Source organism: Triticum dicoccoides, chromosome 6B, assembly GCF_002162155.2.
Source record: "Triticum dicoccoides isolate Atlit2015 ecotype Zavitan chromosome 6B, WEW_v2.0, whole genome shotgun sequence".
NCBI classification, from domain to species: domain Eukaryota; kingdom Viridiplantae; phylum Streptophyta; class Magnoliopsida; order Poales; family Poaceae; genus Triticum; species Triticum dicoccoides.
Genome location: NC_041391.1, coordinates 196,798,840 through 196,825,568, shown reverse-complemented (window position 1 = coordinate 196,825,568; position 26,729 = coordinate 196,798,840). Strand labels below are relative to the sequence as shown.

The 26,729-nt window shown below is 43.8% G+C and overlaps 1 protein-coding gene across 6 annotated transcripts; it reads left to right on the top strand.

The window, feature by feature from the left end:
* Positions 1-828: 828 nt before the first annotated feature.
* LOC119322201 (B3 domain-containing protein LOC_Os12g40090-like) lies at positions 829-5,651 on the top strand. Of its 6 annotated transcripts, none has more exons than XM_037595696.1 (6): positions 831-1,429; positions 1,672-1,919; positions 2,181-2,457; positions 2,536-2,653; positions 2,741-2,829; positions 5,227-5,651. In XM_037595696.1, the coding sequence occupies exons 1-4, from the start codon at positions 1,048-1,050 to the stop codon at positions 2,586-2,588; spliced, it is 960 nt and encodes a 319-aa protein (XP_037451593.1). In that variant the 5' UTR covers positions 831-1,047; the 3' UTR covers positions 2,589-2,653; positions 2,741-2,829; positions 5,227-5,651. The 6 variants fall into 6 exon arrangements, with proteins under 6 accessions (XP_037451594.1, XP_037451593.1, XP_037451591.1 ...); XM_037595694.1 differs by having other exon boundaries at positions 2,741-4,607; positions 4,701-5,651; XM_037595695.1 differs by having other exon boundaries at positions 2,741-4,988.
* Positions 5,652-26,729: the final 21,078 nt, after the last annotated feature.

The window sequence follows — 26,729 nt, the reverse complement described above, 5'->3', positions numbered from 1 at the left end:
ACCGGCTAATTTTTTTTGGCTCGACTATTTTTTAAAAAATTGGACAGAGAGAATTATTATTTTTTGGCTCGACTAGTTTGTTCGTCGTTGAGAGTTTCATCGCTCGAATCATTGAACATATAAAGGATAAGCCAGTGCGCCTAACTAGCGGCACTGGCCACGTCTCCTTTTATTCCCTATACATCGAAGGGGCATCGAAGGTACAGGCGGGAGAAAGTCTGAACCCTAGCCCCAAGCCCCGATCCACAGCCCCCACGCCCCTCGCTCCTCCCTCCCTCATCCGCCGCCGCGCTCCCTCCCACCTCCTCCTCCTCCTCCTCCTTCTGCGTCCTAGGAGTCCCAGCCGACGACTGCTGCTCCTCCACCGCCTCGCCTCTTCCTCCTCCTCGCCGTCCCATCGCTCGCGCGCAGGCCGTCGTGGCCACGCGCTTCACCGGGCGAACCCGATCTCCACTGCCTGCTCCGGGTTCGCGCGGGACGGGCTCCCCCGCCTCCTCCTCCTCGCGGCGGAGGACGACGCCTCTGGAGTGAAGGAGGGTGCCCAAACCATGGTCGAGCTGACGGTTGGGGCCGGGTCAAGGCTGCTGTTGGCGGCCTGGATGCAGGCGATGGTGGCGGCCAGCGGGGGTCTGGCGGGCGTGGCGGCCGACCGGTCCAGCAGCGACCTTGATGGAGGAGAAGGGATCTGGAGGGCATGGCGGCGGCTAGAAGGGCAGCAGCAGCCAGAGGGGCGTCAACCGGTCCAGCAGCGACCTTGACGGAGGAGAAGGGCCAGGCAGGATTCGTGCCCCTGCACCTTCAGGTTCCTCTCCGTCACCTATCCCTTCCTCCCTCTCCTTTCCAGTAGGTATACCCATGTATGTTTTGTCGAGATCATAAACAAGTCTTACTGTTTCGTTAGTTCATCCATAGAAGATAGAGTGCATCGATGCACCTCTCTCAAAGGACTGTAATATTCCCTTAAAAACCATGTGAGTTATTTGTACAATTTATGCTTCTCCATCTTAGCGCATACCGGACAAGTTTGCGAGCAATTTCATCAGGCAGATGCAGAGCCCACAGGGATTTGACCTGAAAGCATCAAGCGGCGAAACATGGCATGTAGGTGTTACCAAGGTTGCCAATGACCTGTTCTTCAGTTCAGGATGGGGAGATTTTGTCAAGACTCATGAACTGCAGGAGAATGACCTCCTGATCTTCACATTCAGCGGCAACTCCTCTTTTAAAGTCCTCATCTTCGATGTGACCGGCTGCGAGAAACTGTCTTCTCTCTTTGCTGGCGCTGGTATGCGCAAACATTTTGATGGTATGGTGGGTCAACAGGTTGAGCAATACGACGATTATGATGATACAAGTGTGCCGTCTCAGTTGATTGAGTCCCATCAGAATGTCTCCACTTTAAGGAAATTCAGTAGCAGGACCAAACCAAGGAAGGCATTATGTGGTTCGACTAATACATGAGATGATATCTCTGAATATATCCCTTTCTTGAGATCTTGGTGTAGTCAGCTAACACAGACCCATGTAACTATGCACATGATCAACATTCCTTTCTTGAGATCTTGGTGTAGTCAGCTAACACAGACCCATGTAACTATGCACATGATCAACATTTATCTTTTGCTGGTTTTTTCAGATGCTAAATTTAAGCTCATGTACACATTGTTTCAGGGAAAGAGCTTCTTCCTGGATCACCAAACTGTAGCAGATCATGTGATGTTAAGCATGAGGAAACTGCGGAAGAGGAGAGTGATGATGACACATATGCTGACTTCTACTACTGCCACTCAAGGGCCGCGAACAGACTACTTGACGACGAAAAACATGAAATAATCGGGTTGGCTTCAATCCAACTAGGCAATCCAGCATTCATGACATTTCTGCTAAGGTCCCATCTGCAACGCAAGGACAACTTTCTGGTCAGTTTGAACTGATCAAAACGATGTAACACACTTGCCGCAAGCTTGTGTAATTCTTTGTCAACTCTGGCATGTACTCCATCCATTCCTAAGTATAAGTCTTTTTAGAGATTCCAATATGAACTACATACATACGGAGCAAAATGAGTGAATCTACACTCTAAAATATGTCTATATACATTCGTATGTAGTCTATAGTGAAAGCTCTAAAAAGACTTATATTTAGGAACTAACATTAATTTCTCCTTGTGCCTTGTGCAGGTCATCCCCAGTGAATTTGTAGATGAACATCTCCACATGAGATTACATGAGGTTGTGCTGCTCAGGCCAAACAGAGAAGAGAGGTGGCATGTCAGCTACTACCACCAGGGGAGCTCTAGCAGAGGCTTCAGGGGCCAACCTTGGGCCAAGTTCGTCAGCGACAACAAACTGCACAAGGGGGATATCTGCGTCTTCGAGCTGATCAATGGCGCGAGGAATGAGAAGAAGGCCAGGACGACGATGACCGTCCATGTTGTTAGGAGGAACAAGTCCGACGGTCGGTTTTCCTTAGTGGGCTAAGTTCCTGCAGTGTGAGACATGCACTGAATATTTTGGCATGTTATATGCAGTGTAGATATGGGCAAGTGGCGGCAGCTGGAAGGGAAGCAGCAGCCTGTGGGGTGTTGACCGGTCCAGCAGCGACCTTGATGGAGGAGAAGGGCGAGGCAGGATTCGTGCCCCTGCACCTCCAGGTTCCTCTCCGTCACCTGTCCCTTCCTCCCTCTCCTTTCTAGTAGGTATACCCATTTATGTTTAGCTGATGTGATCGGTTCTTGCAGGACTATGCCATTGGCACTTTCAACATCTAGCAGTAAGAGAACTGGCCCCAATTAGTACATGGCTCATAATTTATTCAGGTACTTCTAAGGTAAACATTCATCTTCTAGCCATGTTCGTCAAAATATGATGCAGACTTGTGCCTATTGGGGTTAGTTCCTACCTTAGTTCTTTGTCTTACTGTCGTGGGTTGTGGCTCAGTGGATTATGAAGCTATTCTTAGGTGCTTGAATTATATTTTCTGCTACATTTTAGCCTTAAGTTCTTCGTGCTTGAAGCTGTATGGTCTAGCTATGTTAAAAGGATAACATGCCAGTGCCTGGGTGTTTATAGTAGTGTTTGTTACTCTGAAATCGAATATTCCGTGTGTGTTACTGCTTTCGATTAAATGTCTTTCCATTTGGTTTCACTTTGATTATGTTTTTGTGCAAATCCTTTGTTGGTTGAGCTATTGGTGAATCTAGATGCTATGGATAATGTCTGATTTCCCCATCCTGTACTACTTACTATATGGAGGCAATGGTTTAATTTGGTCTCGCTTTGATTCTATTACAACTAAGGACCGGTTCGGCAATCCACCGGCTCCTTGAAATCCTAGGATCTGTAGAGCAGCTGTTTGCTCACTCTATATTTTTCAGTCAATGCATGCCGAGTCCACTTCTAACTGAATATGCCCTGTTTTCTTTGAAATTGAATAACGATGGTTGAAATTTAGTTTCGTTTGGACGAGCTACCCCAAGTATCATCAATTCATGATGGCTAATTTGTTTTGATTCTTGATGAATCGATCCTGGTCCTGATTTAATAGTTTTTATGTTATTTCTCGGCTTATTTGAGCTATTATTGTTTCTGTTTAACACAGACAATTATAACTGCCCTTTTTTATTCAGAAAAATGGTCTTGATGTCTGTGGTTTGGTTAAACATTTTCTCAGCATATCTATATTCGTCAGTCTAACTCACGTAACATTCAATATAATTTGTCCGATCCAAACTAAGTGTTGGTTGTTGCTATGGTTTGTGTGCAGTCTATTTTCTTTGATCTTGGTCATTAAATATGTGACAAGAAAGAAATTTCAAAAGGTTTGATGATCTAGAATGCTCATATGGAGTTATTTGAACCAGTTCTTTTAGTATATATTGAGACCAGATGTACCGGAAAAATTTAAAATATATCAACAGTAGGAGTTGACCAATAATGCTGAATTGATTCAGTCTTTAGGCCTTATGCACAATTTCCACAATGTTGAACATAATATATGCTTTAATGCTCCTGTGCACTGCTTTAATGCTTCTACTTGTTTGTCTGATTTTTGTTGTTGTTCATTAATTTCCTGTCTTCAGGCTGTATAAAAAAATGTTCCTACTAGGTATTCTGACGTTGATTATCTAAAAGAAAGAGCAATTCTAACACCAACGAACGGAGTAGCTCAAAAAATAAACGAGTGTGTTCTATCTTTAGTGCCTACCAGCGAGAGAGAGTCCTTTCTGAAAAGCTTCCGGACGATATGAGCGCTAAAAAGCTCCAGCTTGTTGTTGACGCTGTTGGACTTGGTAAGCTTGATGAAGCCGAGGTCCATAAGAAAAATATTATACCGTTATCCTATACCGGTGGGCGTCGCTGTATAACTGAAAACTTCCACGCCGTGATGACTATTTCCCATGTCCAAGCCTCGCCTGATATAATCACAACCTTCACAACCTTCACAACCTTCACGTGTAATCCAAAGTGGCCTGAAATAATGGAGTCTTGAACCTGGGCAAAAAATAGTCGATAGGGCTGATATTACTGTTTGAGTATATCACATGAAACTGCTTGAGTACCTACAGAAGATCAAGACCGGAAATATGTTTGGGACTGTAGTTCCAGGTACCATGCCCAATGCATTTTCTCTCCTTTCTTTGTTTTTCTTACCCATGTTTCTTATTTTTCATGTTTTTCATTTACCCTCCTGTTTTCCAGTTCTCTACACCAGAGTTCAAAAAGAGGGGTCTTCCACACCCATGCGTCCTTGTTTGGCAAGTGAAAGATGATGACTGGGTGGTCACACCAACTTACCATAAATTCTTGTGTTTCAACTACTCTTAGTATTTCTATTGGATTTACCGTCCTCTTTATTGTTTTTTTCTCTTGCATGGTTCCCAATGATTAGCTTGACTCTGTCATAGGGATCTTAACTAGCCGGCGTTGCTGCTATGCACTTACTAACACCATGGAAACTGGAATTGCTCAGCCACCTAGGATTAAGAGGTACGACCTCTCTAGGCAATGAAGCGTAGTTCCCTGTTAGCTACCAATCCAGACTGGAAATACATGCATGCAAATCATAAAACAAAACAGTAATAAGAAACCCTATGCAATCAAGCTTCTGTTCTTATAGCAATTACAATTTTGATACCTCTATTTCTTTATGTCATCTTGTTGGGTTTCTGTTTCTCTTCATATAGGATACTGATATGTGATTCTCATGTGATCCTTTTGCTGGAAGCTTGCTAATCTTAGGGGTGCTGCTACTGGTGTAAAAAATGTTTTATCGAAAGAACTAAAGTAGTAGCTAATCCAAGCATTGAAGAAGTGACGCAGAGGCTACACTATATTGGCATGAAGTCAGAGCAGCGTTTGAAGACTACACAAGATAGTATGGTAACCAATAGAGCCATCTTTTGTTTCGTATCAAGCGATCCAGTATCTTTGCCCTTTTGGCGTTGCTCTAAGCGAGATATGTATAACCTTTAGATTTCCATTTGTGTATGATACTGCATGTACACTTTAGGCCTCATTACTGTCAAGCTTGTGATCACTTGTTCTATATATGTAATCAACTGCCCTTCTCACCCGCAAAAGAAACACTGCCGTTGTACTAATATTTTCAAAAGACTATTTATATATGTTTACACTGGTTAGAGAAAATCATGGCATTGCCAGTAACAATTTTTTATTTACATATGTTTCAATCTGTCTCTAAATATTTTTATGTGTACTCTTTCAATACTTGGCTTGCTCTCGCCCTTTGCGCCATTGGCGCAACGGGTCATCTAGTAGCCCTTAACAGTCTCGTGCAGGATGCAGGTGCAGCAGCACGCCGACGCAGATGCCGCTTCTCGGCCTGCAACCAGTTAGCTCCAGACACACCGTTAATCCATGGCTCGTTGGCGGCTGCAACGTGGGACCCGTACCGTACAGTCCGGAATCACGGGCACGGGCTCCAGGCCCGAGCAACCGCCATGGATTACCCACGAATTTAGTTTACATACATTATAGAAATACGGAAAAACTAACGCCCACACGTGTGGGCGTTTGCAGATCGCCCACATGCCTCCATCATCACTCATTTTGCCACGTATGAATAGATGATATCAGCAGAAATTTTTTTGATTTTTGTCTTAAAAATGTTTTATCTCTTAAATAAAAAAGCAAATTAAAAATCCGTTTTAATCATTAAATCTGTCTCGATGAGATCTTCAAAACTAGACCCCATGTTAATATGTTTCGACGATTTTTTTTTGCCCAAAAGTTGTTATGATATTTACACTATAGTTGCCATAGTGCTTAAACTAAAGTTGCCATGTGACAATTTTAGTTTGTAGATCATGTCAATTTTAGTTTTTTGATGATGGCAATTCCAATACTTTGACCATAAAAATATATTTTTTATTGAACCATGGCAATTTTAAGTGCATGTATCATGTCAATTTTAGTTTATGGTGCATGGTAAGTCTAGTTTCTTAATTCTCCGTTTTATAATATGTTAAAATTTACTTTTAAATGTAAAGGAAAATAGTTGAAACATATCATGGCAACTACAGTGTAAATATCATGGCAATTCATGTGCAATAGACATGGCAATTTTTAATCAAATTTTTTTCGCCGAAATATATCGATATGAGATCTAGTTTTGAAGATCTCGTCGCGAGAGATTTAATGATGAAAACGGATCTTCAATCGCATTTTTCATTTAAGAGATAAAACATTTTAAAAACTGAAAATCCGAAAAGATTCTCGCATGGATGCATGCGATGACGTGGCAATCTATTTGCATTAAAGACGTGTGGTGTGTCTCCTTTCCTGCCACACGTGTGGCAATTATCGACGTCCTAGAAATATAGGACCGGTCAAGGAAAGATGCTTCCATGACCGCGTCTCCCTCCATGACCGCGTCTCCCTCGCCCTCCCCATCCATGCCTACCCCCACCACCGCCCTCCACTATCCCCAGAGTCCGGTCGACGACGCGCTCTCCGGCGCGACAAAGGGCACGAGGATCCGCTTGCTCGGGCACTCTGGTCCCGGAATTGATCTGGGGGTCGTTTTGACTCCAGATCCAGTTCAAAATGGGAGGAGGAGCAAGCGAGAGGAACCCGTAGATCGAAGACCTGGAGGCGCTGCTGCGGGCGGCGAACAAGGCGGAGAAGGCGGCGGTGCGCGCGGCGGAGAAGGCGAAGGAAACCAAGCTAGCTCTAGTTGAGCGAATCATGGCGAGAGTGACGGAAGAGGAGGCGGATCATATGTTCCAATCAGGAGGGCATCTCGAGCCAGATCAAGTGCTGGATTGGGCGGTTGCAGAAGCGTCGTCCACATCACACGTCCAACGGGCGAGATGGCGACCTTTCCGCCGGGATCCATGGTGAGGAGGGGGAAGGATGCAGGGGATCAGCTAGAGGTTGCGATTGGTAGCGTATTCATCCACCTGGCAGCCAAATCAAGGACGCCGGCAAGCTACATCCAGGGATTCAAGGACCGTTGAGGATCTGGGGGGAAGAAGGGCCCCGCGGGTCAACCTGCGTGACGCGGATAAAGCGGATGGGCAGCAAATCCGTGCTAGTGTGGGGGAGGCGTATTTATAGAAGACGCGTCCAAAAAGGGAGGACGAGGAGTTGGTGGATATATATGGGCAGCTTTGGTCCGTCCCCTCACCAAGGAGAGCTAGGGTTCCGGCCGCTGGCGGTAGGCTAGTCTGGATCCGCAAGGATCTGTTCCTAGCCAAAAAAATTGCCGCAAGTGACTGCTACCCAGCTAGAGAAGGAGTCAAGTATCAGCAGCCGAAGAAATTCAGCTTCTCCAAGGATCTATGGAGAGGGGAATCGGGCAGAGCGACCTACGCCGAGGTGGTGATGGGCATGGCCGGAAATAGGGGGGCGGTCGTCGTGGTGGTGGAGGAGGTGCTGGTCGGGGCAACTCATCTCGCGCGGCAAGTGACTAGAGAAGATCCTCAACGCAAGGGCAGATGCAGCAGATGCCGCAACAGTTGGGCGGCTTCCACCACCAAGCCCCTCGGATGCAAGCACACCAAGGTAATTTTGGTCCTACCCAGCAATTTAATGGCCAGGGGGAATGCAAGGGATGCATCCATGGCAAGGGTTCCAATTCCCACAGTTCAATCAGTGGCCGCAACAATTTCTCCCTGTGGTGCCTATTATGCAGCAATATCAACAGCAGTATGGTCCCCCCCCTGCACAATTCCAGTCTGGACCTGCTCAATTTCAGGGTTTTGGGGAAGGGCAGTCAAGCACCTTCCAACAGAATCAATAGAACTTGCAGCAGAAGAAGAAAACCAAAAGTTTCAACTCCCAAAAGGAACAACAGGGGAAATCAAGCAGTGTTGACAAAGCTGACAGTAGTTAAAGCAGAAAGGAATAGGCTGTTATCAACTATGATCCAAAGCTGAAGGATGTGATATGCTACAATTGTGGAGAACCTGCTCATTTTGTTGGGACATGCCCTATACCAAAGAACTGTTTTATTTGTCACAAGGCAGGACATCACATGGACAATTTCCTGGAGTGGTACAAGCCTTAGGCCACTGCACAGTACTTTGGAAGTGGCAATGCTGGGCTAGGGTTCTTTCACATTGAATCTGAGGGCAAGGATGCTACCAAGTGGTTGAACTTAACCAATGTTTGTGTGGCAGTGATTGAAGATGGATCTATCAACACTCAAGAGCCGAAACACAACTTTTCTGAGATTTGGAAGACTAATTGGCCATGGCAAGTGAGACAACTAGCAGAGAAACGTTTTCTGGTCAGATTTCCACCTCATAAAAAGGTTAAGGACTTGGTTGAGCTCCCATCTATCAACCTCAAGAAGAAAGGTGTTATTGTCTCTTTTGATAAGTGGGATGGTGAGGAGGTGGCATATGCTGAGCTACAGGAAGCGTGAGTTACTATGATGGGGATTCGAGTCAACAAGCTTTCATGGAAAGTAATCTCCCAGATTGCTTACATATTGGGAATTCTTGTTAATATGGACTGCCATGAAATCTTCAGAAGGTTTTATGAAAAAGTTAAAGTGCAGATTGTTGTGAGAGATGTTTCCAAGATTCCAACTGAAAGGCTAGTAGAGATTGACAAGGAGCTCTTCCTCATTTATTTCCTGGTTGACACATCACCAAATTTGGAAGCTGCTGCCCACAGTGATGAAGGATCACGAAAATCAGATGAAGATTTGCTGGAAGGAGATCCAAACAAAGATCTACAAATGCATGGACCTAAGGACATGGAGACTGATAGGGATAAGAACAAAAAAGGATCTGCTAAAGGCCCTGCTCAAAACCCCCAAAACTCTCAGAAAGCCCCATCACACTCAAAAACCCCTATGGAGGTGATGAACTCTCTGGAAAAAAGGGTGCAGAGTGTGATACAGGTTATGAAGAGTGGTGGAGTTATAAAAAAAGCATTAAAAGGAATTTGCCTAGAGAGAACATTGGTGTCCAGTTGGTTGAGCAATTCAATGAGGAATCTGATGAAGAGGAAGTAGCAAAGATACCATCCCAGCAAGACACTCAATGTGGACAAGCAAATAATTGGGTCCCTGTGGTGGCGCCTAGGATGAGCACTAGAATCAAGAGAGATGGGAGGACAGCAATTCAGAAAGCTGAGGACCTCAAGAAAACAAAAGACCTGGAGATGCCTAAAGGTAATACAAATAATAACTCCTTTTCTACATTTAATGATGAGGTATTATTATCTAAAGCCAGAAAGGCTGGTCTGAATTTAGGTGATGATGTAGAAACTATCAACCATAATATTCAGGCCATTAGGCTGATTGAGAATGATAGAATTTCTAGTTTTGAAGAATCATACCCTGCATGTTTTCTCCCTGCTAACTTAGATATTAGTTTTGAGGGAGAGGATAAAGAAATATCACCAATTGTAGGACCTAGTTGTGCTCACATTAGCGATACAACAGGTGATATCCCTACTTGGGCTGAGGTGGTGTCAGGTAAGAAGAGTAGTTGTAGAAAATTGGAATTTAAGTATGGTAGTAGGTCTGATATGGAATGTTAGGGAGCTTAACAAGCCTGATAAACTAAATGCAGTGGGGAAACTCATTAGAGACACCCATGCTGACTTGGTAGGGTTTTCTGAATCTAAAAAGGAATCTTTTACTAGTCATCAGCTTAAGTCTGTAGATCCAAGGGAGGAATTCACCTGGAACTGGATGCCAGCTATTGGTACAGCAGGCGGCATTTTGGTAGGTATCAAGCAGGATGATTTTGAGATTCTTAATGTAGATACCCTTCAGTTCTCTATTGCTTGCTTGATTAAAAATAAGAGGGGTGGCAGTATATGGAGATTTATTATAGTTTATGGGGCTGCTTATAATAATCTTAAGTTAGATTTTATAAATGAGCTCCATAATACTATGGAGGCCTGGTTGGGTCCTACTATTATTGGTGGTGACTTCAACTTGGTAAGGAGTAGTGATGAAAAAAGCACTGGAGCTGTGAATGTACAGTGGATGACTTTATTCAATAATTGGGTCAATAAATATGCCCTGATTGAATTAAAGAACTATACTAGGAAGTTCATCTGGGCCAACAACCAGGATAATCTGGTGTTGGCTAATATTGATAAGGTGTTTATATCCACATGTTGGGAGAGTTTATTCCCAGCTGTTCAGCTCAAAGCCCTTCCTAGGGTGGGTAGTGATCACCCCCCTAGTTTTTGACACTGGAGCTATTAAACCACCAAAGGATAAACAATTTAGGTTTGAGAAATGGTGGCTCCAGGTGGAGGGTTTTGTAGAGTTGGTTAAAAACACTTGGAACAAGCCTTTCTCTATTGTGGACCCTATGGATAGATGGCAATTCAAGATTAGAGTGCTCAGAAGAGTGTGTAAAGGTTGGAATGCCAATTATGAGGCTTAAAAAAATAGAAATAAGCAACAATTAGTTGCTGAATATAATCTATTGGATATTGAGTCAGAAACTAAAATGCTCTCCCCACCTTCTAAATCTAGAATGGATAAGATTGCCCTAGATCTCCAAAATATTTGGAAGTTAGAAGAGATTAAATCTAGGCAAAGATCCAGAGAGAGAAATATACTGGAGGGGGGGGGGAATACTGCTTACTTCCATGCTTTGGCTAATCAAAGAAGGAGAAAGAAGCAAATCAGTGTGTTAAATGGCCCAGATGGCCCTGTAGAGGATACTGAGGGGATTATCAACATTGCTGTAGAATACTACAAGCAACTGTTTGGCAGGGAGGAAACCCTGGAGATTGCTTTGGAGGATGATTTCTGGGAACCTTCTGAAAAGGTCTCAAATGATCACAATAGGAAACTAGAAGCAAATATCACTAAGGAAGATGTCAGGGAAGCTGTATTTGGGTCTTATGCAGAAGGAGCCCCTGGCCCTGATGGCTTCCCCTTCCTTTTCTATCAATATTTTTGGGATACTATTAAGAGTGACTTAATGTTATTGGTGGATGCTTGGAACAATGATTCTTTAGACTTATATAGACTAATTTTTTCTCTGTTAACGTTGATTCCTAAAGAGCCTGATATTGATACTATTCAAAAATTTAGGCCTATTGCACTGACTAACTGTAGCTTTAAGAATTTTGCTAAATGCCTAGCTAACCAGCTAGGAGATATTGGAGATGATATTATTTCCTAAAATCAAACAACTTTTATAAAGGGTAGGTATATAGTAGAGATGGTGGTAACAACTCATGAGATTATTCATGATGCTGTGACCAACAAGAAGGAGGCTTTTGTCTTTAAGCTAGATTATGAAAAAGCTTATGATAAAGTCAGTAAGGAATTCTCTTGAAGGTTATGTATCAAAGAGGTTTCAGCCCCAAGTGGATAGGGAAAGTTGAGTCTTTGCTTTATAAAAGTTTAGTTGGGGTTAGAATAAATGATTGTAATAGTGTGTTCTTTGAGACTTTCAAAGGGGTCAGGCAAGGTGATCCTGCATCTCCAATGCTTTTTAATTTAGTGGCAGATGTATTCAGTAGAATGCTCAATAAAGCTGCCAAAAACAATTTGTTGACAGGGATGATGAGTAACATCTTCCCTCAAGGGATCATCAGCCTGCAATATGCAGATGATACTCTCTTGTTCCTAGAAAATAACCTAGAATCTACAAAGATTTTAAAATGGTTACTGGCTTGCTTTGAGCAAATGTCTGGGTTGAGGATTAACTTCCATAAGTGTGATCTCGTGCCCATTAATGTTGATGATGAGGAGGTCCAGTGTGTGGCACAAGCCTTATCTTGTGGCCTAGGGTCCTTCCCTCTGAAACACTTAGGGTTTCCTCTCCACCACTCCAAACTAAGGAGGGAAGATTTACAACCTGTGGTGGACAAAGTATTGAAAAAAATAGCTGGGTGGAGAGGAAGACTGCTAGGATATGAGAAAAAAATTAGTTCTAGTGCAATCCTGTTTAGCTAGTATTCCTACATATCTGATGAGTATGATCAAGTTTCCTAAGTGGGCTATTAACTTGATCAACTCTCAAATGGCCCATTGTTTTTGGGATAACTATGAGGGTCACCATAAATACCACCTAGCTAGCTGGGGATTATTGACTCAGAAGAAGCAATATGGTGGTATGGGGATTCCTAACATTGCTGATATGAATCTTTGCTTACTTGCTGCTTGGATTGACAAATACCAGAAAGGAGACCAAAAAATATGGAAGAAAATTGTTGATGCCAAATATAGGACTAATAGTCCTAATATTTGCTCTTGTCCTGAGAGTAATGCCTCTTCCCCATTTTGGAAAGGAGTCCTTTGGACTGCTAAAGCAGCGAAGATGGGCTACGAATGGAAAGTGGGGAATGGGAGGAAGATTAAATTCTAGGAAGATCAATGGTTTGGGTCCTGTAGCTTAGCCACTCAATTTTGGGATTTGTATATCATTGCCAATGAGCATAATAAAACCATTGCTGATGTTTGGGATGGAAATAGTCTTAAAATTACTTCTAGAAGATGTGTGGATAGTAGACTACTACATCTTTGGTTTGATTTGCTGAGTATTGCTCAATCTATTATCTTGAATGATAAGGAAGATGCTATTATTTGGAAACTAGAGAACAAGGGGAGTTACTCAGTTAAATCCTTGTATGCCGTGGTCAACTTTAAAGGGATTACCCCTGCACATGTGCCAAAATTATGGCAATTGCATGTTCCTCCTAACATTCATACATTTCTTTGTCTGCTTGTTCATGATAAGTTGCTGGTTAGGAGTAATCTCAGCAAAAGACAACACATAGATGATCATAATTGTTTGTTTTGCTGTGAAGGTGAAACTAGTAATCACCTTTTCTTTAATTGTGTTGTGGTTGCTGAGGTGTGAAAAAATATACATAATGTGGCTGGATGCATGTCCCAGCCTGGGCTTAAAAATGTGGCTGATAAGTGGGAGAAACACAATTCACTACAAGCTGAAAATATGCTCATCTCAGCTACTCTCTGGATTATCTGGAGAAGTAGGAATGATTTGTGTTTTAATAATGCCTCTTGGATGGGTGTGCAGGTGATCTTGAGGAAAATTGCAGGCTTCTGCAATCAATGGAAGATCCTATGCAAGGAGGCTGCAAAAGAGCGCGTGGAGAGGATGATATCTTCTCTGTGGGAGATGTCCAGGCAGCCACTGTCGTTGTCAAAACCGGCGGATCTCGGGTAGGGGGTCCCGATCTGTGCGTCTTAGGCTGATGGTAACATGAAGCAAGGGACACAATGTTTACCCAGGTTCGGGCCCTCTTGATGGAGGTAAAACCCTACTTCTTGCTTGATTAATATTGAAGATATGAGTAGTAGAAGAGTAGATCTACCACGAGATCGTAGAGGCTAAACCCTAAGAGCTAGCCTATGATGGTATGATTGTAATTGTGATCGTCCTTCTAAGGACCATCCTCTCCGGTTTATATAGACACCGAAGAGGGCTAGGGTTTACATGGAGTCGGTTACAAGGAAGGAAATATAATATCCGTATCGCCAAGCTTGTCTTCCACGCAAAGGAGATTCCCATCCGGACACGGGCCGAAGTCTTGAGTCTTGTATCTTCACGCTTCAATAGTCCGGACGATGTATATAGTCCGGCTGTCTGGATACCCCCTAATCCAGGACTCTCTCAGTAGCCCCTGAACCAGGCTTCAATGATGATGAGTCCGGCGCGCAGTCTTGTCTTCGACATTGCAAGGCGGGTTCCTCCTTCCGAATATTCCAAGGTTATTATCGAACACGTAGATCGTGTCCGGATCTGCAAAATGATCTTCACATACCACCGTCAAGAGAATGATACTTCAGCTGACAACTTTTTAGACGACGTGATATGTCATTACAGTCAGGTCATTATTCAAACCGTTTTTCCGCAACCAGCCACAGCGCGTATTGCGAGGCGGTTTCCTTGACATGTCTTGTCAAAGAAGAGATTGTCTCCCCCTTATCATGGGATTCTAATCAATACGGGTATGGGTAATCCCACCGTGCCATCGAACGTGGCGCTTGGGAAGTAAGCGATTCCCAACGGGCAAGTGGGGAGGCGCACCACTTTCGTCGCCTCTATAAAGGGATAAAGGATCCTCATTTTCACCCATGCCCTCCTCCTCCTTCGCTCATCCTTACCTTCCCGAGCTCCAGCGCCCTAGTCCAAGTCTTCTCCGCACAGCTAGACATGTCCGGAGCAGGAGGCAAGTGGGTGACTTCCACCGTGAAGGAGAAGAATATCGCGAATCTTTGGGCGGCCGGATACTTGGCCGCAGACATAGCGCACCGGCTACCAGACGACGGGCAGGTCGTTCCAACTCCAGGACCCCACGAGAGGGTCGTGTTTCTCGCCCACTTCAAAGGCTCTACGGCATGAAGCACAAAAACGCGTGGAAGGCATTGTTCAAGGCCTCCGAAGTACCTCCTCACATATCCGAGGACCGTGGGCTCCACGCCGCGCGGCCTCCTAGTGAGGTGAGTTCTCAGGACGCCACCGGATTCGGTTCTTCCCAATATATTCATGGGGGAGCCTTAAGTAATTGTGCATATTTGCTCAGGATTATGTGGAGACAGCGGAGCAGATTGACTGTCCGGCTCCGCTGCCAGAAAGTCCAGCTAATGCTCTCTTGACGGAGATGCTGGTCCCGGCAACCTACAAGGGACCGGAGAAGAAGGCCGATAAGAAGGCCCCGGGGATCCGAAAGGGTCTCCGGCGTAAGGTTGCGCCAGAAGCCTCGTCCGAAGATGACGAGGCACACTCCTCCCCCGAAGGGGAAGGAGAAGAAGAAGAGGAGGCCACCCCATCCGGAAAGGATGGGGTGCCTGAGAGGGCGGACCAGGGGACCAGGAGAGGCCCCCGGCGCAAGGCCGTCATACCCTCATCGTTCGATGACGACGAGGCAGATTCCTCCTGCGGAGGCGGGGGAAACAAGAAGAAACTCCACCTCCCCGTATTGGGGGGGGGGAGAAAAAGAGGAAGGCCGCCCCGGAGGGGGAGGCTGGGACGTCCAAGAAGGGAAAGGTGTCCCTTCCGGACTACTCCGCCACCGCCGCCTATAGCGAGGAGGCGTGGCTGCCCAGGAAGAAGCCCCTGGTGCGATTGTAAGTATCCGCACTCCATCGTAATTTTGCTTCATAGGTTTGTTATAACGCCAAACTTGTACGCAGTCCGGCCAGGGTCCATCCCGAGGTGTCGTCTTCGGACGGGTCCTTGAGTGACTCGGCAATGGATTCACTTCCGACGGCCACTACTCCTCGGCCTGCGGATGACACGGAGGTGTTGTCCCAAAGGCTCCCAGAGCGGGGGGAGGTGGATCTGGAGGCGCCCCAAGAAGGCATTCCAAACATCGGACACGCGGGGTTCAAGATCCCCGCAGATCGTGTTGATGAGAGCCACAGTAGGCTGGGCTCTCAACCGAACACTGTTCCGGAGCCTTTAATAGTTTCGGACTCAGGCGGGCAGCCCCTCGTTAGGGAGGGAGAGCCGTTTGTGTCGAGAACTTCCGTTGCGCCCGAGGCGCCAGATTGTCTGCTGGAAGCGCTTCGCGGCGCTTCCATAGATGAAGAGCACCGTACTCTTATGAGTGTGGTGATTCAGAAGGTTTCGTCCGCCAAGAGCGGACTAACCGAAGCCTGCACTAGCCTCGTGACAGGCTTTGAGGTAAGTAATAAAAATATGTGAAACTACCACCCGATAGGTAGTAGCATCTGATACTCTGTTTGGTGTTCAGAAAGAAAAACCAAACGGAGGGTCAATTAGAATCCACATGAGTCTAACAATAAGTTTGAATGTAAATAAGCAGGCTGTGCTGCTTGCCGCTGCGGTCCGTACGGCCGAGATAGCCGGACTAAAATAGGACCTAGCGCAGGCGCAGGGAGAGCTCGACCTCACAAGGAGGCGGCTCGAAAAGAACAAAGGTGAGTGATTCCCCGCTCTCATATAATGAAGGGTATGTAAAATTGGTTATTCTAACGACTAAGCGTCGTGATTTTGTAACAGAGGCCACCACCGAAGTGGCGTCTCTCAAGAAAGCGCTGTCCAAGGCCGAACACAAGGCGGCCTTGGAACGCAAGGAGCGCAAAAAGCAAGAAGCCCAAGTGGGTGAGGTACAAGAAGAGTTCTAGGAGCTCGACAAAAAGTTTGAGTCCGTGGAGCATGAGCTTAAGGCGAAAGAGGCCGAGCTTGCGAAGGCCCTTGTAAGTATAAAAGACACCAAGGCCGAAGCCGAGAAGGCACAGCTGGAAATCCAGGAGGCCAAAAAGATAACTGCAGGTAAGAAATTCTTTATGCAAAGCAAACATGTGGAGGAAGCGTTTCTTTTACTTACCCGAGTCCGGAGCTCTCCAGGAGCATTCGCAGATCTGCCACGCAGTGTATCAGACGCCACGAAGTTCTAACGTGCTCAGGAGGGGAGCTCAACGGAGAAGATGTTCTGGTCCCAGTATGTTGGGGCCGAACATCCAACGCCTCTGAGTGACCAACTGAAGTAGTTGGTCGAACTCCACAGGGCGGCCGAAGTGGCTATGAAGGATTTCATAGTCCGGATGTGGCCTGGTGAGCCCCTGCCCACCAGCTACTTCGGCCTGATCAAGCGGATGGTGAATGACTATCCGCGCCTGGAAGTCATCAAGCGATCCGTTTGCATTGAGGGCGCCCGCCGGGCCTTTGCCCGTGCGAAGGTGCATTGGGGAAAGCTGGATGCGGAGAAGCCGGTGAAGGATGGGCCGCCGGAGGGCAAGGCGCATCGTATTCCGGAGAAGTATTATGATGGTGTTATGAAGGGTGCTCGCCTCGTGGCCGATGAATGCACCAAGGACATAATGTTCGAATGAATTCACTTCTGTCATGTTTGTATTTTAAGGACAAAGTTACTTGCACTATGTAGCGCTTTTGTTATTTAAAATATTACCTTCTGTGCGGCTGTTTATAAAATTCTGAAAGTAGGCCAGTCGTCGGCTTCCGCCCCCATGTAACTAGTACTGGGGTGATCGTGGAAAACCCGGACACTCTTTATCCAAATGTTTGGTCCCTTAAGGAGGTGTCCGGCGCAGCGAACAAGGCAATCGGACTATGCGGCTTTATAACCTTCACTTAGCCATAGAAGTCTACAATTTTAAATTTCGGCAAAGCTCCTAGAATCCGGAAGACCGAATTGGGGAGCTATATACGCCTAAATGAAGCCGAATTATCGCCAAAAGCGGAAAAATATTTAAGGATTTTAAGACCTCTTGAACAGCGACCAGCTCTCACCACATCATGTCGGTCAGTTTTCGGCTTTCTCTACTGAGGTGCTCGTCCGGAAGAACCGGGGCACAATCGCAGTAGTTCTCCCTGCGCTACCTTAGCCGATATAACGGAACATAAGGCACCAAAACAAGGGAGCCGGGCTATCCCAACTGTAGACCCAAGACATGATTCGGAGCTGATGCATATAATGCTATAACTTCGGGGTGCCGCACTGTTGAAAGTGTTTGGACTTTTCTTGCCATTTTATGTGGCACCATAAGAAGCCCCTGGCAAACTGACGTACCAAGGTGTATGGATGCAATATCAGATAGACATTTGTAAGAAAAATGCTCAAATAAGAATAATAAGCTGACGCTATATATGATCTCCCGTTGATGAATAATACGTTTAAGCGTATGTTTACAATGAATGCATTAAGCGGAGATAACTAGGATTATTTGACATATCCTATCCGGGGGCAGGCTACATGCAGATAGATAAAGAAGGTATAATAATCGTAAATAGATTCCACCTGGGTATTTCCTTCTGTGCGCAAAGCCTGTTGCCTCCTTTGGTTTTCTCTCCTATGTAAGTCCGACAATCTGTCTCCTCTGGAGAGGCTGCACTAAAGCAATGTCCTGAAAGGTGAAAGGAAAGGTTATGAAGGTATGTGGCGGTGATACCGCACTATTGACTGAGCCACTGCTGCACCTCCGCCTGTGCCCATGGTATTTTAAGTGCGTAATTGTGTACACGTGGCACAGATGCTGCTTTGATGGGATTTGAGCGGAGGCCGGATTGCTAGTCGTGCTCTTGGCGTGCCTGGTGATCCTGTTGCGGGGTGCTCCGACCTCACTTGATGGTGTTTGAGGTTGTCGTCGCCGGATTGGTGGTTTGCCGGATGAGGCCGCATTGTACTTCTGCCGCAAGGGCTGCAGTATGCTCTTCTGTACGAAGAGAGCGGTCCATATTTCCGTTGACTTTTATGACCCCGCACGCGCCGAGCATCTTGAGCTTGAGGTATGCATAGTGTGGTACCGCATTGAATCTAGCGAATGCGGTTCGTCCGAGCAGTGCGTGGTAACCACTACGTAAAGGAACGATATCGAAGATTAACTCTTCGCTTCGGAAGTTATCCGGAGATCCGAAGACCACTTCCAATGTTATAGAGCCCGTACAACGGGCCTCTACTCCAGGAATTACACCTTTAAAGGTGGTTTTGGTGGGCTTAATCCTTGAAGGATCGATGACCATTTTGCGCACTGTGTCCTGGTAAAGCAGGTTCAGGCTGCTGCCGCCGTCCATAAGGACTCGCGTGAAGTGGAATCCATCGATGATTGGGTCTAAGACCAATGCGGCCGAGCCGCCATGGCGGATGCTAGTAGGATGATCCCTACGATCAAAGGTGATCGGACAAGCTGACCATGGGTTGAATTTGGGGACGACTGGCTCCATCGTGTAGACGTCCCGTAGTGCTCGATTCCGTACCCGCTTGGGGATGTGAGTGGCGTAGATCATGTTGACCGTTTTCACCTGGGGGGAAATTTCTTCTGTTCCCCCGTGTTCGGACGCCGGGGCTCCTCGTCATCGTTGCTGTGCAACCCCATGTCCTTGTTTTCGGCGTTTATTTTGTCGGCCTGTTTAAATACCCAGCAGTCTCTATTGGCGTGGTTGGCTGGCTTGTCTGGGGTGCCATGAATTTGGCACGAGCGCTCCAGTATACAGTCTAGACTGGACGGTCCCTGGTTGTTTCTTCTGAATGGCTTCTTCCGCTGACCGGATTTGGGTCCGCTGAATCCGGCATTGACCGCCGTGACTTCGGTGTTGTCGCCGTTGTTCCGTCGCTTGTGTCTGTTGCGCTGTAGCTTGCCATTATTGTCACGGACATCTGAAGTGCCAGAATGTGGCGTAGTGCTGCTACGAGCCAACTGCTACGTCTTGAGCTAGCGTTGGTTTTCCCCGAAGAGGAGAGGGTGATGCAGCAAGTGTAGCGTAAGTATTTCCCTCAGTTTTTGAGAACCAAGGTATCAATCCAGTAGGAGGCTCCTCAAAAGTCCCACGCGCCTACACAAACAAACTGAGAACTCGCAACCAACGCAATAAAGGGGTTGTCAATCCCTTCACGGCCACTTGCAAAAGTGAGATCTGATAGAGATAGTATGATAAGATAAATATATTTTTGGTATTTTATGATATAGATGCAAAAAGTAAATATGCAAATAAAAGTAGATTGAAAGCAAATATGATAAGAGATAGACCCGGGGGCCATAGGTTTCACTAGAGGCTTCTCTCGAGAGCATAAGTATTATGGTGGGTGAACAAATTACTGTCGAGCAATTGATAGAATAGCGCATAGTTATGAGATTCTCTAGGTATGATCATGTATATAGGCATCACGTCCATAACAAGTAGACCGACTCCTGCCTGCATCTACTACTATTACTCCACACATCGACCGCTATCCAGCATGCATCTAGAGTATTAAGTTCATAAGAACAGAGTTACGCATTAAGCAAGATGACATGATGTAGAGGGATAAACTCATGCAATATGATATAAACCCCATCTTGTTATCCTCGATGGCAACAATACAATACGTGTCTTGCAACCCTTTCTGTCACTGGGTACGAACATCGCAAGATTGAACCCAAAGCTAAGCACTTCTCCCATGGCAAGAAAGATCAATCTAGTAGGCCAAACCAAACCGATAATTCGAAGAGACTTGCAAAGATAACTGAATCATACATAAAAGAATTCAGAGAAGATTCAATTAATATCCATAGATAAATCTGATCATAAACCAACAATTCATCGGATCTCAACAAACACACCGCAAAAAGAGATTACATCGAATAGATCTCCACAAGAGAGGGGGAGAACACTGTATTGAGATCCAAAAAGAGAGAAGAAGCCATCTAGCTAATTATTATGGACCCGTAGGTCTGTGGTAAACTACTCACAACTCATAGGAGGGGCAAGGATGTTGATGTAGAGGCCCTCCATGGTCGATTCCCCCTCCGGCAGAGTGTCGGCGAAGGCTCCAAGATAGGATCTCGCAGATACAGAAGGTTACGGTGGTGGAAATTGTGTTTCGTGGTGCCCCTGGATGTTTTCAGGGTCCGTAGGTATATATAAGAGGAAGAAGTACGTCGGTGGCCGCCCAAGGGGCCCACAAGACAGGGGGCGCGCCCTACAGGGGGGGGCACCCTCCTATCTCGTGGAGGCTCCGGTTGTTTCTTGACTTGCACTCCAAGCTCTCCGGATCTTGTTCGTTCCAAAAATCACGTTCCCGAAGGTTTCATTCCGTTTGGACTCCGTTTGATATTCCTTTTCTTCGAAATACTGAAATAGGCAAAAAAACAACAATATGGGCTGGGCCTCCGGTTAGTAGGTTAGTCCCAAAAATGATAAAGATGTATAAAATAAAGCCCATAAACATCCAAAACAGGTAATATAATAGCATGGAACAATCAAAAATTATAGATACATTGGAGACGTATCAAGCATCCCCAAGCTTAATTCCTGCTCATCCTCGAGTAGGTAAATGATAAAAAGAGAATTTTTGATGTGGAATGCTACCTAGCATAATTCTCAATGTAATTTTCTTTATTGTGGCATGAATGTTCAGATCCAAATGATTCAAAATAAAAGTTCATATTGATAAAAGAAATAGTAACTCTTCAAGCATACTAATCAAAGTAATCACGTCTTCTCAAAATAACATGGCAAAAGAAAGTTCATCCCTACAAAATCATATAGTTAGGCTATGCTTCATTTTCGTCACACAAAGATGTTCCCAAATTCTATACCCCCGATGACAAGCCAAGCAATTGTTTCATACTTAAATAATCTCAAACTTTTTCAACCTTCACGCAATACATGAGCGTGAGCCATGGATATAACACTATGGGTGGAATAGAATATGATGATGTGGATTGTGTGGAGGAGACAAAAAGGAGAAAGTCTCACATTGACGAGGATAATCAACGGGCTATGGAGATGCCCATTAATTGATGCGAACATTAGGAGTAGGGATTGCCATGCAACGCATGCACTAGATCTAAAAATGAATGCTCAACAAAAGAAAACTAGTGGGTGTGCATCTAACTTGCTTGCTCACGAAGACCTAGGGCATTTGAGGAAGCCCATTGTAGGAATATACAAGCCAAGTTTTATAATGAAAAATACCCACTAGTATGAAAAAGATAACTTATGAGACTCACTATATGAAAAACATGGTGCTACTTTGGAGCACAATATATGAGACTCACTACATGAAGAACAAGGTGCTACTTTGAAGCACAAGTGTGGAAAAGAGATAGTAGCATTACTCTTTTTATTTATTTTCTTCTTCTTTTTTCTTTTTTTCTGGGCCTTTTTTTCTTTTGGCCTTTCTTCTGTTTTTTTCTTTGGGCAATGCTCTAAAAATGATGATCATCACACTTCTATTGATTACAACATATGAATTACAACTCGAAACTAGAACAAGATATGACTCTATATGAATGCCTCCGGCGGTGTACCGGGATGGTGCAATGAATAAAGAGTGACATGTATGAAAAATAATGCATGGTGGCTTTGCCACAAATACGATGTCAACTACATGATCATGCAATGGCAATATAACAAAAGTAATGTATGTCATGATGATGATAAACGGAACGGTGGAAAGTTGCATGGCAATATATCTCGGAATGGATATGGAAATGCCATAATAGGTAGGTATGGTGGCTGTTTTGAGGAAGATATAAGGAGGTTTCTGTGTGATAGAGCGTATCGTATCACGGGGTTTGGATGCACCGGCGAAGTTTGCACCAACTCTCAAGGTGAGAAAGGGCAATGCACGGTACCGAAGAGGCTAGCAATGGTGGAAAGGTAAAAGTGCGTATAATCCATGGACTCAACATTAGTCAAAAGAACTCATATACTTATTGCAAAAATTTAGAAGTCATCAAAAACCAAGTAGTACGCGCATGCTCTTAGGGGGATAGATTGGTAGGAAAAGACCATCGCTCGTCCCCGACCGCCACTCATAAGGATGCACAAGCCAGGTACACTTCATGTTTCAAATGTGTTACATAACTTTAACCATACGTGCATGCTACGGGACTTGCTAACTTCAACACAAGCATTCTTTAAATTCATAATCACCCAACTAGCATGACTTTAATATCACTACCTCCATATCTCAAAACAATTATCAAGTATCAAATTGATCATAGCATCCAATTCACTTCCTATGATAGTTTTTATTATACCCAACTTGGATGCTCACCATTCTAGGACCAAATTTGTAACCATAGCAAATACCATGCTGTTCTAAAAGACTCTCAAAATAATATAAGTGAATCATGAAAGACTAGCAATTTCTTCAAAATTAAGATACCATCATGCTCTAAAAGATATAAGTGAAGCACTAAAGCAAAAACTGTCAAGCTCAAAAGATATAAGTGAAGCACATAGAGTATTTTAGCAAATTCTAATCAAATAGGCTTCTCCCAAAAGGTGTGTACATCAAGGATGATTGTGTTAAACTAACAAGCAAAGACTAATATAATACACGATGCTCCAAGCAAAACACATATCATGTGGCGAATTAAAATATAGCTCCAAATAAAGTTACCAATGAACGAAGACGAAAGAGGGGATGCCTTCCCGGGGCATCCCCAAGCTTAGGCTTTTGGCTATTCTTTAATATCTTGGGGTTACTTGGGCATCCCCAAGCTTAGGCTCTTGCCACTCTTTATTCCATAGTCCATAAAAGCTTTACCCAAAACTTGAAAACTTCACAACACGAAACTCAACAGGAAATCTTATAAGCTCCGTTAGTGAAAGAAAACAAAACCACCACATAAGTTACTGTAATGAACTCATTCTTTATTTATTTGGGTGTTAAACCTACTGTATTCCAACTTCCTTATGGTTTATAAACTAATTTATTAGCTATAGATGCATTGAAATAAGCAAACAACACACGAAAAAACAGAATCTGTCAAAAACAGAACAGTCTGTAGAAATCTGTAACTAACGCAAACTTCTGGAACTCTAAAATTCCTACCAAAATAGGACGTACTGGAAAATTTGTTTATTGATCAGAATCAAAAATAATTAATGCAAAATCACATTTATGTGATTTATTGAATTGTTTCTTGTGAGCGCAAAGTTTCTGTTTTTCAGCAGAATCAAATCAACCATCATCATAGTTTATCCTATAGGTTCTACTTGGCAAAAACACTAAACAAAAGATAAAAACACATCTAAACAGAAAGTAAAAACAAAATTTAACACTAAAGAGGAACAAAAAAAAGAACATAAAATAAATTTGGTTGCCTCCCAACTAGCGCTATCGTTTAATGCCCCTAGCTAGGCATAAAAGCGAGGATAGATCTAACGAGTGCCATCTTTGGCACTTGATTCATAAGTGGCACGCATGATAGATTCATAAGGTAATTTAACTTTCATTCTTGGAAAGTGCTCCATGCCTTTCTTTAAGGGAAATTGGAATCTAATGTTCCCTTCTTTCATATCGATAATCGCACCAATCGTTCGAAGGAAAGGTCTACCAAGAATCATCGGGCAAGAAAGATTGCAATCTATATCAAGAACGATAAAATCTACGGGCACCAAATTTCTATTTGCAACAATAAAAACATCATTGATCCTTCCCATAGGCTTTTTAATGGTGGAATCCGCAAGGTGCAAATTTAAAGAGCAATCTTCAAAATCATGGAAACCTAGAATATCACATAAAGTTTTCGGAATCGTGGAAATACTAGCACCCAAATCACACAAAGCAAAACACTCATAATCTTTAATTCTAATCTTTATAGTAGGTTCCCACTCATCATTAAGTTTTCTAGGTATAGAAACTTCCAAATTAAGTTTTTCATCATAAGATTGCATCAAGGCATCAACAATATGTTTGGTAAAAGCTTTGTTTTTCCTATAAGCATGAAGAGAATTAACAACGGATTGCAACAAGGAAATACAACCTTTTAAAGAGCAATTATCATAATCAAATTCCTTGAAATCCGAGATAGTAGGTTCAACATTATTAAAAGTTAATGATTCTCCAGTCTCTCTTTTACCAAATTTAGCATTAAGATCTAAAGACTCCAAATTCTTGGGATGCCTTCTAGGCAAAGTTGATTCATCATCAGTCCCATAATCATCAAAATTCATATTGCAAAACATAGATCTAATAGGAGATGCATCAATAACTTTAAGATCCTCATCATTATTTTCACGGAAACTAGAAGAACACGCTTTTATAGAGCTGTCTTTCTTAGCACGCAATCTAGCAGTTCTTTCCTTGCACTCGTCAATGAAAATTCTCATTAGTTTGAGAGACTCATTGATATCATGCTTAGGAGGAGAAGGTATAAGTTTAAGAGAATCAACATCAAGCGAAAGTCTATCAACGTTCCTAGCCAAATCATCAACTTTGAGCAATTTTTCTTCAAGCAAAGCATTAAAATTCTTTTGAGAAATCATAAATTCTTTCACACTTTTCTCAAAATCAGAGGGCATCTTATTAAAATTACCATAAGGATTATTGTAGGAATTTCCATAATTATTATTAGAGGAATTACTAGGGAACGGTCTAGCATTAAAATTTCCTCTATAAGCGTTGTTTCCAAAACTATTCCTACCAACAAAATTCACATCCATAGATTCATTATTATTCTCAATCAAGGAAGACAAAGGCATATCATTAGTATCAAGAGGAGTATTTTTAGTAGAAAACATCTTCATAAGTTCATCCATCTTTCCACTCAAAACATTGATTTCTTCTATAGCATGCACTTTTTTACTAGAAGATCTTTCGGTGCGCCATTGAGAATAATTAGCCATAATATTATCAAGAAGTTATGTAGCATCTCCTAACATGATTTCCATAAAGGTGCCTCCCGCGGCCGAATCTAAGAGATTTCTAGAAGCAAAGTTCAAACCGGCATAAAAGTTTTGTATGATCATCCATAAATTCAAACCATGAGTAGGGCAATTGCGAAGCCTCAATTTCATTCTTTCCCAAGATTGGACAACATGCCCATGATCAAGTTGTTTAAAATTCATAATATCGTTCCTAAGAGTGATGATCTTAGCGGGAGGAAAATACTTAGAGATAAAAGCATATTTGCGCTTGTTCCAAGAATCAATACTATTTTTAGGCAAAGACGAAAACCAAACTTTGGCACGATCTCTAAGTGAAAATGGAAATAACTTCAATTTGACAATATTGTTATCCGTATCTTTCTTCTTTTGCATATCACACAAATCAACAAAATTGTTTAGATGGGTAGCGGCATCTTCACTAGGAAGGCCGGCAAATTGATCTTTCATAACAAGATTCAGCAAAACGACATCTATTTAACAAGACTCAACATCATTAAGAGGAGCAATCGGAGTACTAAGGAAATCATTATTATTGGTGTTCGAGAAATCACACAATTTGGTATTATCTTGTGCCATGGCAACAAGTAATCCAACACACAAGCAAACAGAAATAGGCAAGCAGAAAAGAGAGGAGGAGATTGGGAAGGAGAGGGCGAATAAAACGGCAAGGGTGAAGTGGGGGAGAGGAAAACGAGAGGCAAATGGCAAATAATGTAAATGCGAGGGAGATGGGTTTGTGATAGGTACTTGGTATGTCTTGACTTGAGCGAAGACCTCCCCGGCAACGGCGCCAGAAATCCTTCTTGCTACGTCTTGAGCTAGCGTTGGTTTTCCCTGAAGAGGAGAGGGTGATGCAGCAAGTGTAGCGTAAGTATTTCCCTCAGTTTTTGAGAACGAAGGTATCAATCCAGTAGGAGGCTCCTCAAAAGTCCCACGCGCCTACACAAACAAACTGAGAACTCGTAACCAACGCAATAAAGGGGTTGTCAATCCCTTCACGGCCACTTGCGAAAGTGAGATCTGATAGAGATAGTATGATAAGATAAATATATTTTTGGTATTTTATGATATAGATGCAAAAAGTAAATATGCAAATAAAAGTAGATTGAAAGCAAATATGATAAGAGATAGACCCGGGGGCCATAGGTTTCACTAG